At 32.8% G+C, this 13,837-nt stretch overlaps 1 protein-coding gene across 4 annotated transcripts in view; it reads left to right on the top strand.

The window, feature by feature from the left end:
• LOC134527475 (recQ-like DNA helicase Blm) overlaps nucleotides 1-13,837 on the top strand; it is a 241,667-nt gene that overhangs the window by 16,915 nt on the left and 210,915 nt on the right. For 3 of the 4 annotated variants that reach the window (XM_063360175.1, XM_063360176.1, XM_063360177.1), the window contains exons 5-6: nucleotides 2,989-3,118; nucleotides 11,127-11,245. In XM_063360175.1, coding sequence (XP_063216245.1) covers nucleotides 2,989-3,118; nucleotides 11,127-11,245 — 249 coding nt within the window. Of the gene's footprint in view, nucleotides 1-2,988; nucleotides 3,119-11,126; nucleotides 11,246-13,837 lie in introns of those variants that run through there. The other variant, XM_063360178.1, reaches the window with a different exon arrangement.

Raw genomic sequence — 13,837 nt, 5'->3', positions numbered from 1 at the left:
CTTGGTAACTGTTTTATACGTATTTTATAATTTCGGAAGTATTGTACAGTTGACGCATATTTTTTAAACTAACAATTTATTTCTGGGGATCGTAATTAATTAATTATTGGTATCAAGGCATCAAGATGGACGTAAACTTGAACATGTCACGGCAGCGAGAAAACTGGTGCGTATACCAATAAACTGGTATTAGAACTGGACAAAACTGGTACACGGGAGGTGGAGCTTATATTTTTTTCCGCTAACCTCGCATCTATTGGCTGGCTGCTGATGCAAGGTCACGAGTCTGGTCGGAGCGTGGAGTGAGTTATACTGTGCATGCGCAGCTCAGTGAACAAAGAGAGCCAGCAGGCGCACCGTAACAGCAGCTGATCGAGTACAATGACCTTTCTCCGCGCACGGCGCGGTAATGAATTACCGGTGCGACCTATATGGGGGGAATCTTAAATACGAAATTCAAGACCTCAAAATATGGGTGCGACCTATTTGCGATGGCGACTTATATGCGAGTAAATACGGTATATGTGTATATTAATGCCTCAACCTGCACCAAATTATTAGATGCAATTCAAAAGATGGATTCATTGATTCAACGAATACTTTTGTTTTACTATATGAGCAATGCTAGTTTCGTAAATTTCATTTTATATATATGTGTGTGTGTGTGTGTGTGTCTATATATATATATAATATATATATATATATATATATATATATATATATATATATATATATATATATATATATATATATATATATATATATATATATATATATATATATAAACAGAGAACCAACTGACACTAGCAGGCATCCCATACCAATAGCCATTGATAATAAAACAATTTTTAAAATTTTGATGTAACTTTTATATGTTGCACCAAATTATGTTTTTCCAGGAACAATATCTAAGCCATATTTGGCAAAAATAGTTATCTGTGCAAGACAACTGTTGGACTGAAAGGTCTGAAGGAAAAAAATCGCCAATATTATAATCTGCATTATTAACTTTAAAACCAATACGTACTTATCAGCCTTGCTGCTCTATTACTATAAATCTGTTGTGTATTATTCTCTCATTTCTCATGTAACCCTTTAAATGTTACTGCTTCAGTATTTTGTTTTTTTGTTTTTTTGTCATTGTTATTGTCTTTTATTTATGTGTGACTTGTTAGTGGTCATGACTGTAGTTCCTGCTCGTGTGCAGTGCCTGCTTGTCTTGTTGCAACTAGTACTTGTGGGTGGTGCCTCCTTGCATAGGTTGTTTACCTTGCAGGTGGTGCCTACGTGCATGGGTTGTTTTCCTTGCAGGTGATGCCTGCCTTTGCATAGTGCAAACATGCTTGCAGTGCCTGGTCATGTCCAGCACTTGCATTTTTTTGGTGTCTTTTGTTTGTATGTTTGTGCCTATTAAAGTTCCTCAACTGTTGGTGGACATGTCTCAAATAGTAATAAATAAATAAAATATTTGAATTCAATATTTTGCAGTAGTGAATGTCTCTTTCATATAAAGACAGACATTACATTGCACAGTTATGAAGACAGGCTCAGAGAGGTAGTTGACATAAAAATTAAGTTAAATTGTTAACAAAGAGAAATAAAAGACTAAGGGAAACCTATGTTTTTTAAGCATTTTGGTTGTGGAGTTACGGAGATAGAGTAGTTTTTAGTGTGGCTGGTGTTTGCTGGTAAGATCATACAGCAGTAATTCGGGAGGCACACAGAATTGTTCGGTAGAGGTCTCATCTATTATGAATTAATTTTTTGGCAAGCATACTTACTTGTATAATGAGTAAACTGTTGGCCATTATTCCATTCAGAAGAATAGGTGAGAAAAGGGTTTATTGCTTCATGCTTTACATAATTGTCAAAAATCCCTGGGATTACATAAACTGCCCAAAAATTAATAATAATAATAATAAACTAACCATCTTTATCTAGCATCATGTGCTCTTATGATGTAGAAGATTAGTAGCTTCTGAAAGAGATACCTCACTTAGCTAGAGAATATTCATGCATACATATGTCGAACGATTGTGAATAGTACTACCATAAGTAGTGCACTCAGCATAATTAGTCTGATGGATAACTACAAAACTTAATTTAACATAAATTTCAATTTCTAAGATACAAATGTCTGTACAGTGTGAGTAGGAAGTGAAATGGAAATTTGAATAAAGGCTTTGCTTCAGTGAAACAAAAAAACAGTACTTTCTATTTTGGGTGAATAGTGAATTGAAGATGAGGTAGCAAAATCAATATGTGTGTCCTATTAGAACAAGAAAATTAAGCTAATTGGATTTATTGGCAGTGTTTTATACACACACACACACACACACACACACACACACACATATATATATATAGACACACACACACACACACACACATTAAATTTTGTCAATTATGTCATTGACTCATGGGCTATCACTGCTATCAGTACCTATACATACACACAAAAAAAGTTTGGTGTCTAAAAATTTCCACTATATGCTACATTAGCCATACATATAAATGAGGATCTCAGCCTCGTAATAAGAATAATAATTTAGACTCTGGTGCATTTACTTCGGCAAGTGTGCATGTGTGGTTTCAGTGTTCCAACAAGTGTGCATGAGTTGTACAAGTATTATAGAAAGTGTACATAGGTTGTACATGTGTTATAGCAAGTGGATATTGTTGTACAAGTGTTCCAATAAATGAGTCCCTGTTTTTCCAGTTTTCTTACAAGTGTACACAGCTTGTACATGCAGCGTGGGTTGTACAAGTGTTCCAGCAAGTGTTTATGGGTTATAAAAGTGTTTCAACAAATGTGTCAGGGTTTTACAAGTGTTCCAGTTCTAACAAGGGTATACAGATTGTACAAATGTTCCAGAAAGTGTGCACATGTTGTGCAAGTGTGTCAGCAAGTGTGCACTGGTCGTACAAGTGTTCTAGAAAGTGTGCAGGGTTTAAAAGTGTTCTGGAATGAGACAACTGTGATTGCAGGAGGAGGCGGGTCGGAGGTCGCCAGTTCTTGGCTCATCACTACGTGCATGCATGGAGCCTCAGGCTGGGGGCGACTGCGGTGCCAAGAGGACCTGCCTTGCGCCTGCTGCCGCCAGTCATGGCAGAAGGGGTGAGCTGTAGATGGGTACACTCCCATGCCATGTCTGTTTGTGTACAAGTACTGACTATGACACTAGCTCTGCTTGTGGGCGAGCCCCGAGCAGAGATCTCCAAAACAAGTTTCATGAGATGCGCGGCAGGCCATCGCATAAGGCTTGAAATATTTAAAAATTTGGCACTTGTTTATAAATTTGAAGCATTGAGAATGCCTACATGGTTGATTTTTACTTGTTTAATTACTATAGAGAAACATTACAAGAAAATGTACATGTATAACTATTTTTGGCCTTTAACATTTCATATTTTTTTTTTATTACAGAATGATTTAGTTGCAGATTTTTGTTTAACTTACTTTCATTAATATGTGTAGTAGTAGTAGTGTTTAAAGTACACATTTGAAGTGTCTTACCACGAATTATTGAAGCAGTTGATCAATGAAATTGTGCTTGACCTGTACTTATTATTACATGTGTTTTAATTTTTAATGGCAATAAAGATGAATTTCACAATTTTTAATAACAAAATTTTCCTTTTTAAAACATTATAAAATTTTGGCTCTATTAATTAATATATCTGTCATATTTATTATTGTGCTAAAGTGTAATATTGTCTTCTTGTTTTTGAAATGTTTTTTAGAAACACAGCCAGTCGTATTGTAGCTATATTTTTCATGGTTTCATTGTTGTTCTCAAAAGAATTTGTGGGGTTAGATTATGTTATTAATTTTTTATTTCGCTGAAGATGTTGAAGAGAAAGTTAATACTAACAGAATCTCACATATTATTCGAAAATGCTCTCCTAAGTTGAATTTGGATTAGTAATATCAATGAAAACTTGGCAAATTTCACCTATACAGCCACAATTTAGAAAATATGGAAACGATTCTGTGGAGTACTTTAGAATTAACTTCTGTACTTTTGATTATGTTTGTGAAGCATTTGAACCCTTTATCTATCAATCTTTAATAATAATAATAATAATAATAATAATAATAACGGTTTGAAGTAAAAAGTCTGTAAATGTGATGAAAAGATTATTGGGAATGCTATTTGTATTATTTAGAACTTAAAAATACAGATTTTAACTTATTGTTTTTGTTTGTATGTTTGTTCAATGAGATGTCTAAATTAAATAATGATATTGGCAATGTAGTATTCAATCTGGCAACACTGGGGACGCGACACTTGGAGGGGCGGCAGGTGAACATGATGCTTCCAGTAAAAATTTGAACTTGCTCAAGATCTTCAGTTGTCCATAGTGATTTTTTCATGAAACAGTTTTTCTAGTGTGTTCTAACAATGAGTCACATCAGTTTCGAACAACAGTGTGCTATCAGGTTTTGCTTCAAACTTGGGCACAGTGCAACAGAAACTTTGGCAAAACTTCAGTAGGCACATGGAGACAGTGTTATGTAAAGGGCCCACGTTTTTCGATGTGGTTTAAGGCATTTTCAGAAGGATGACAGTCAATTGAAGATTAACTATGAAGCAGAAAGCCTTCATCTTCAAGAACCAATGGAAACTTTGACAGAATGTGTTATCTTGCGTGTTCAGATCATCAGGTGATGGACAGACTGATCAGGGAAGAGTTGAATTTGACTCACACCACCATTTATCAGATTTTGACCAATGAATTGAGGATGAGAAAAATCTCCGTAAAAATGTTTCCAAAAAAACCTTTCGCAGGACCAAAAGGATATCAGTAGGGAAAGGTGCCTTGACTTTTTGGAGTCAATTGAAAATGATCGCCATTTTGTGGAGCTTGTCATCACTGGTGACGAGTCCCGAGTGTTTGAGTATGACCCGGAAACCAAGCACCAGAGCATGGAGTGGCACACTTCAACCTCTCCAAAGCCAAAAAAACAAGAATGATAAAGTCGAAAATCAAATGCATGCTGATTTGCTTTCTTGATAGCCAGGGAATCGTCCAACAACAGTTTGTGTATCATAGCCAAACAGTCAATCAATACTTTTAATGACGAGTTTTTTAAAACTTTCGAAAAAGGGTCATGCCTGTGAGACCAACATCAAGAACTGGGTGTTGCATTACGACAATGCGCCTTGTCACGCAGCAGTTTTTAGTCATTAAAAACATTCCTGTAGCTCCTCAGCCTCCTTATTCGCCTGATTTGAGTCCTTGTGACTTTTTCCTCTTCCCGAGATTGAAAATTCACTTCAAGGGACATCATTTTGGAACACTTGAAAACATTCAAATTTCAAACGGCTGTAACCGACCAGCTGAAGGCTATTTCAGTATCCAAGTTCCAGCGCTACTACGAGGATTGGAAAAATTTTCGCCAGTGCTGTGTGGCTTCCCAAGAAAGTTATTTTGGGGGCGACATTATTAAATTATAATTTTATTCCAATAAAAAATTTAAAAAAAATAAGTCTCATTACATCTACACAGCTTGTAGCATCAACCAAACACTCCTTGTCATATTTTGATGAAACATTTTTGTTCGTAAGGTCTTTGGATGTCTTAAACATTAGGCTATATATAATTATAAAATTCCATTAAAAAAGGGGGGTGAAAAAAAAAGAGTAAATATGATTTGAAGATAATTAATTATGTCTGGAAAAGATAATCAAGCATTAGAAAATATATTGAGTACCAATTATAAAAGTATCATCATAACCAACCACTATTTAACCATTCGAGAAATACAACCCCTAAGGGCTGTCAAAGGGTAAGTTTGGTTTTAAAAAGAAAAACTGATACTATGAATATATTGAAATTAGAGGTAAGAAAATAAAGAACAGGGTGCACGTAGATTGCATAGTTGTATTTTTTACATTTATTGAAATTAATCCTTTAGGGTCTTAAACGACTATTGATTGTGGTACTCTCAATCCAGAATTTTCAAGTATAAACTTACATTGAATTTTAGAAGTGTAAGGATAGAATAAGGAAATGTTTTTTAGATTAATTAATTCAATTATTTTATTTTGAATGCTTTCAATTTTATTGCTATCAGTCAACATGATTTCATCATTCAAAATGATAGAGCAGTTTGGATCTATTTAAGTAAAAATAGAGGGAAAGAATATAATCTGAATTAGTAGCATAAAAATTTATGAATTTTATAAGGGCCAAAGTTCTTTGTGTAATATGTAGAATATAGATAATTAACATGCTTATGAAAAAATAACTTGGAGTCTAGGAAGATTCCAAGATATTTTATTAATGTAGTGATTGAGAAATGTAATAAAGTTAGTAGCTGTAAACATTCTTCTTCTGTAGCCATGTTGACTACTAGATAATCTATTACTGATATGAAAATTTAGAAATTTGGACATAATTTTTTCAAGAATTTTGGAAAAATAGAGATTTTGGACGATAATTGGAAATATTTAATTTTGAACTGTTTTTATGGATAGGTGTTATGTTACCTTGGCTATTTTACATTTATTGGGAAACACATGTGATTTTTAACTTGTATTAAAAATATGTTGTAATGGTGCTAACAAATGGTAGCAACCTTTACAATGTTGATCTTGACGTACATGACTTTCAGAAATAGTTGGTACAGAAGAGTAATTATTTATCATAATAACCATCCTTCGTTAATTTTACGTAGTACCAAAATTTTTTGGGATTTCTCTTAATGTTGTTAGTTACTCTACCAATTAATTTTATCATGTTTTATAAATATTTTCACTTGTTTCTGGTAATAAGAAAAATAATTATAATAAAAAGTTTTTATTCCTCTTGTACAGTTTGTGATAGTGTTTCTTGGTTTATAAAGATACTTAGGTATATTTAGATATTATTTTTAAAGATAGTGTTTTGAAAGCATCAATTTTATCAGTTATTCATTTAGATAGATGGTCAGAAAGTTCTTTCACATTGGAAGATTGATAGAAATTTGTCCAATCATGAATTATAATAGAATTACAAAGACAAGGTAATTGCCATCTTTTTTAATTTCTTAAAACAGAGGATAAGTTAATATAGATGGTGTAGTATCAATTCATAAAACAAATTTTAATGGTGGATGATATACATATTCTTTGATAAGAACATCTTCAGCATTGGTCACAATACATTGGTGCATATTAGTTAAACAAAGATGTAATAAGGTTTTATGAAGGTTGGGTTTTGTTACATTGATAAAGGTGTAGGCTTGAGTCAAAATTAAGTAAATGATTAGCCTTAGATTTAGAGCAACAGTTCAGGGCACCAATATGGATTTTTTTTAGCCAATCAAATTAAGGAACATTACATTCAATGAGAATTAATAATTTATCTTGACTGGATATTAGTTTTTCTTCTAATGACTCAAAATAAGCTTGGAATGATATTTTGAGCAGTATGAGTGGGTTGATAGATGTTTCCTAGTGTTAGATTACTGTTGTTCAAAATTTTAATTTTCAACCAAACACTTTCAGTTTGATGGAAATCATAGTTTTCAATTGTTAAACAGAAATAAACTTGTGTTTTTTAACTGCAATCAACACACTACCACCTCTTTTCTTCTTAGTGAGTTGCACATTTCTTTCATTTCAAAAGATTAAATATTGTTGTGAACAGTAATGGGAATTTATACCCCATTCATTGAACCAGGTTGCCGTGATGCATATAATGTCATAATTTTAGTTAACCAGATTACAAAAAAATTCATGTGATTTTGTTCTAGTCCCGTGATGTTTTGATAGCCAATTACCCACTCCTTTAATATTGCCTGCACTGAAGATCTATTGCAATGCTCCTCCAAGCACCTGGGACAAACTAGAAGCTACCAAGTTGGTAGTTAAGAATTGGCGATAGAACTATTTAGTTTTGATGCAATTTGGTCTGTGTGAAGTTTTCCAAAATAAGGGCTTATTAAGCATCCACTAGGCCAGATGATGTTAATTCTTTCAAAATATTTTTCTAGTACAGAGACATGGAACGAGGCGTATGAGTCGTGTTTTGTTCGAAGTTTTGTAACTTTAACTTGAGACATGTTAAGTTCGTTTGTAGTGTAGTCTGTGATTTCATTCTTATTAACCATAGGGTCGAATATAGTACCAAAGAGGGCTTTTGACCTTTTATATATTGGTTTGGAGATAGTTTTTAACATAAAAGTATTTCTAATACCGACTTTCAATGGTGTTTTCTTTTAGTTCAGATTGCGTTTGGTATTTGCATTTTTATTGGAACTAGGCTTGCGTCCATGTTGCATTATGGTAAATCCTTCACTGTCGACAGGCTGAGAGTTGTACAGGGTCATGCCTTCCAGCGGTACGTACACGTTGAGTTGTAACCGGGTCAGGCAATGCACAGTTGCCAGGCATACTCAGTGGTTCTCTTGTTGGTGGAAACATTTTTGAGTGCTTGACTATAGGATAAATCACTATCACTCATGGAATTTAAGCATTGCTTAATTTGAAACAGCTCATGCTTTACGTATCTCTTTATCATGCTTTGTTTCAGATCTAGTATCGATCATTAATGTTTTTAAGATCAAATTTTCATTCTTTAAATCTTCAATTTTATTACAAAGAGATTTAACTAACTTGATTTGTTCGTAATTATTGTATGATTTTGACTTAGGTGCAACTTGTAGAGATTTATCCATGTTACCTGTATCTTGATAGATCTTTTACACTGTAATGAACTAAAAAACTAGCAGGCAAAACAAATTCTCTAAAAAAATGTGTTCATCACTTGGGAATGATAGTTCACTCACAGTCTGGTAACAAAAATCCCGCATACGCTTGCAACGCATGTTACAAAGGGCCGACATACCTTTGTCTGCTTGGTGTGGCCACCTATTCACAAAAATGGCTCTAACTGGGCCTACGTTGCTGCCTGTGGTTGAAAACATCTAATTAAAAATGTCAAAAACAATGTTTCTCAGCACGGCTTGGACCACAGGGATAGAATTCTTCTCAACTCAACATTATATGTTAAATTTGGCGAGCCGTTCCTAAGACACAGCTTGTCTGGCAGATGCCCAAGCAATGACTAACTACGAGGCTATGAAGCTGCACTCAGAACGTAGGGAAGAGGCAGGTCTGTGACCTCACCAACCAATCACATCACAGCACTCACAAGGACATAACAGTATACAGATATCTTAACCCTCGCAATGAGGGTTTTCTTGCAAAAATTATTATATTAAAAGTTTACAAAGTCATTTCTAATTAGCTGATCAAACAACATTGTAATTTCCCGTTTTGTCTGGGAAAGGATATCTGCCGATTTTCCCAACATAAGAAAACACACAGAACGCACCAGAAAGCCTCTGCACACAAAAAGAAGTCTAAAAAAATTGGCACTGCTGTGGCGCAACTGTCTCTTGTCTTTTCTTTTACCAACACAATACATAATGTTCCATAAGCATACTTATAGCTTCCAAATACATCCAAACGTAAAATCCTGGCATGAATACCATATCTAAAAAAATAAAATACTGAAAAAATTCATATGTACATTAACAATAATCTAGCAAACAACATGAGAACCAGTAAAAACATAGTTAAACTGTTTTTCTGAATTAAATAATTAAATGTCAAAATTACTTAAAAGGTTATAAGAATATTAAGAATGATAAAATACAAGTATGAGAAACTAGGTCACTATGAACTTGGACCAGCTGATATTACTGTCTTACTGAAAAATATAATGGCAAAAAAAAAATACTTGGTAAAGCTTGGGGGCAGGGGTCTGCAAGGCTACATTACTAGAGACAAGATTATATGGTTTAAGTTTTATTTCAAATTTGTTTTTAAAACAGAGGAAATATGTGTTATTGTTTTAATTTTTATAAAAGCTGTTTGTTTACACTTACTCCACCAAAGTAGGAGTAATATTTATATGCTGCATTTTTACTGTAAAATATTTTTTTATAAATTAGTCTAAAACAGATACATTCAAAACAATAAAAATAAATATTGATAATTTATATTCTAAAATTGATTCAATAAGAACTACACAATAAAACTAATTAAATTAATTTTTCTGTTCCATTATAAGACTGATAATTACTGTATATATAATAAAAAATCTGGATACTAACATCTACAAATTGCATTAGTGACATTGATTTATTATTAGGAACACTAAGAAATTGAAATGTAGGGAATACAGGAAAAATTAAGTTTGAACAAATAACTATATTTATTGTTTTCTTTAGGATAATTAAATTAAGTTAATTACTTTGAGATACTTGGTGCCAGTTAGATTAGGTTAGTCTTTCTAAAACAAGCATATAGACAAATAGAGACAGCCACAGACACAAACATACAGATACAGAGAGAAATACATACAGACACAGATAGAGAGAAAGACAGGCCAGTAGAATGACACAGATAAAGATAGAGACACAGACAGTGAGAGTAAGACAGTGAGGCAGAGAGATATTAGATTAAATGAAACAATTAACAGATGGTTTAATATATTCTTATATGTTCATCATTTAATACTTTATTTAAAAAGTATATTGGTGAAACCCACCTTGTAATGATTTCTGCAAGGATACTGCATTACATTATATATTTTTTAAATTTATCATTATCATAATAAGTTTTACATTTATGGGACCTAACATAGGAACTGAAGGTCATTAATAGCACCTAAATGGTTATGTCAATCAACATATTTTTTTTTTTTTTCAAAACACATACTCATCTGGAAAATATTGGACTCACGTTCAGAAGAACCCAGGTTTAAAACCTGTTCAAAATCTTGTTTTTGGAAATCACTTCAGGGAATTGTTGTGATTGTCCGTCTACGGGGCTGAATCCCTCCCTAGTTTTCAATAATTTTTTTTTTGTGAGACTGCCTGAAATGATTTCATTGATGAGCTGTTGAACAAAAATAAATACAATTTAAAACATAGAAAATTGTTGGTTAAATTAATTGTCAAATATTTTTGCTGAATGAAAATAGACCTAGTAAGTATCAGCTTCCTCAACTGTGAAATTACTTTTGTAACCTCCATGGTAAAAAGAGGGAAACATGTTTGTATGTAATATATTTGTTTATTGTCACAATTTATCTTTTTGCTGGTATACATTTTCTGTTTTATTCAGATTTGGAAGAATATATCAAGAGTTTGGAAACCAAAAGTTTGGGTTTTGATAAAGAACTTGATAGTTGGCTGACTACCACAAATATGCACCCTTCCCTTTCGAATGCATCCACTGTGGAGGTAAGTAGGGAGATTTTTTTTGTTTGTAGAGTCAGAAGACGAGACATAACAAAATATTTGTGTTTTTATATCCATTATTAGATGGAGCTTCTCTCTCCCTAACACTATCCCACAACCCGTACATGTTTGTGGTACAATTGACGAAAAAAATATTATACCTCTAGATTTGAAATTTAACCTAGTAATTTAAAGATATTTCTAGATGGAATATCATAATTTCTGTAAACAAATATCTGTTGAAAATTTTAAATTAAAAGGATGTATTAATGTGTAATATTGTATTAACTAGACTATTACTAATGCTATCTGTTAGAAATTAGAGAATTATTAGGGCATACCAATGTGTAATATTTCTAGAATCTTTAGGAACAAAATAGATGGACAATTTAGATTATAAAATAAATAGTGAGTATATGTGGTGTTTAAATAAACTACAAATGGAACAAAACAAGATAGAGAAGTGCTAAATTACAAAATTGTAGATGTGCGTGAAATATTAATTTTATTGGAGCATTTATGAAGTTTAACATTGGTTATAAATAACTAATACGTAGGCCTATGCGTTTATTTGAATTTTCAGGTATAAAAATGAAATAGTTTATTGTCGGTATTCAATGCAATTTTGAATACTATAACTTCGAAAAAATGAATAATCAGTCACTAACGAATACGGCTGTGCGGGATTCTCGAAAGTCTTTAAAAGTTTCGGGATCACAGAAGATTTTCTCGTTGGGCTGGGACAAAATTTCCACAGGATATTCGTAATGTTTTAGTTTATTTATGTGGAGTTTTTTTGCTACATCTGGCCACGTAAATTTTGTGGGGATTAATATAGTAAAGCCAGATTTAACACAGGTCGATAAAAATACATTGGAACTGACAGTAAAAATCAGAACACTGCACAGGTGTTAAAGTTGACAGTTTTCAGATCAGAGGGTAGAAGAATGTCTAGTTGCGTTCAGAACAGGGCGGCGAAGAGATCAAACTTGTATAGATCTTGTGGAAAACATCTGATCGCATACTTACAGCAAAGACTCCTAAAGCTTACAATATACGACATCATTTTTCTGGTGGATAATACACAGTGAAGGAGGACAGACCGGATACAGGCCCACACTCACACTTCTAGTGCAGTAACAGCTCAGGCAATTATCTTGTCACTCGAGGCCCAAAAAAAAAAGAGAGAGGAACATTCTAAGCAGCTACTGTGTTTGTACACTTTAGTTAAAACTAGCCAAAAATAAATAATCCATTAATGTTTGTATATGTTAACATAAATAATGATTTATTTTCACATTGTGAAAAATTCAAACAAGTTTTAATTTTTTATTTTAGACCTTCATCAGAGTTAACTATGGATTAAAACTGCTCACTGTACTTTTTTTTTTTAACCCACCCTCTTGAAGTTTCTTCACACATACTGCAATTACCTTACATATTTGCTTAGCACTCTATATTAAAAAAAAAAAAATTTTTGCAGATCATATTTTGATTACCATGAAAAATAATTATTTTTATTTTCCTTTAAAAATTTTAATATTTCAACAAAATTTTAACTATAGTAATAGTAGCTGACGTAACCTAACCAACCTTTCACTTTAGTATTATTTCATTTCCTAGAAGCCACTACACTGCACATTTACTTTTTCTTTCAATATGTATTTGTTATATGTGGAAAAACATTTTTAATGGTATTTTAATTCTTACTGTTCAAATTCGATATTTGTATTTATGATAATTAGATAGTCGTATTAAATTCAAACTAAAAAACTGATATTCGAACAGGCCTACTAATAGATAAGTTTTTATTTTTTAATTTTAATAATACCTCTCTGATAGATGGTATTTATTAATATCGGTACTTAGGTGAATATTTTTACTTAATTTTAAATTTGATGAAATTTTAATGTTTACATTTTCTATAACAAAATTTTACGTGTGATTATAGTCATTGTTTAAAAATGTTAACGAATTTTCAACTTTAGTTCTTTCTCACACACAGTGCAAATTAAAGTCTAAAATGTTAGCTGTCAGAGTTTAATTCATTTCTGAGTTTTAAAACAGCTGATATATTGCATAATAATACTTAACTAAGTATCGCGAAAATGACCACGAGTGTACATTTTGTATTAATTAATGTGCATTCAAAAACATGTCCGAACCAGACACAAGCGCGGCGATGCCAACAGCATCCTGAAGTCATTATTGTACTGGACATGCCTTAAAAAAAGCTTGCGAGCTCTCACAAATCCATGCTTTTTTACCAGTTTATTCATAAAAAGAATAATTTTGTGTGAAGCAAATTTTCTGTAGTATCTGTCAATATATTGCTACCTCTTACTATGGATTACCCTATGATTCAGTGTACAGAGCATTGTGTACTGTCTTCGTGTGTGCCTTGCTACCTCCTCTGTGACTGGTTGTGCCTTGCTCATGTAGCAGCTGTCAGTCTCCTGCTCTATCAATCTCTCGCTCTCACATGTGTAACAAGACTTGCCTCTCCGTCACTGTACAATTACACAATTACCAAATTTTACATGTGGGTTCTGTCACATGTAATTCAGATTTGCATTCATTCCATGCAGTTATTGT

The sequence above is a fragment of the Bacillus rossius genome, chromosome 1 (assembly GCF_032445375.1).
Source record: "Bacillus rossius redtenbacheri isolate Brsri chromosome 1, Brsri_v3, whole genome shotgun sequence".
Taxonomy (NCBI): Eukaryota; Metazoa; Arthropoda; class Insecta; order Phasmatodea; family Bacillidae; genus Bacillus; species Bacillus rossius.
This window is presented reverse-complemented; position numbering and strand designations above follow the sequence as displayed.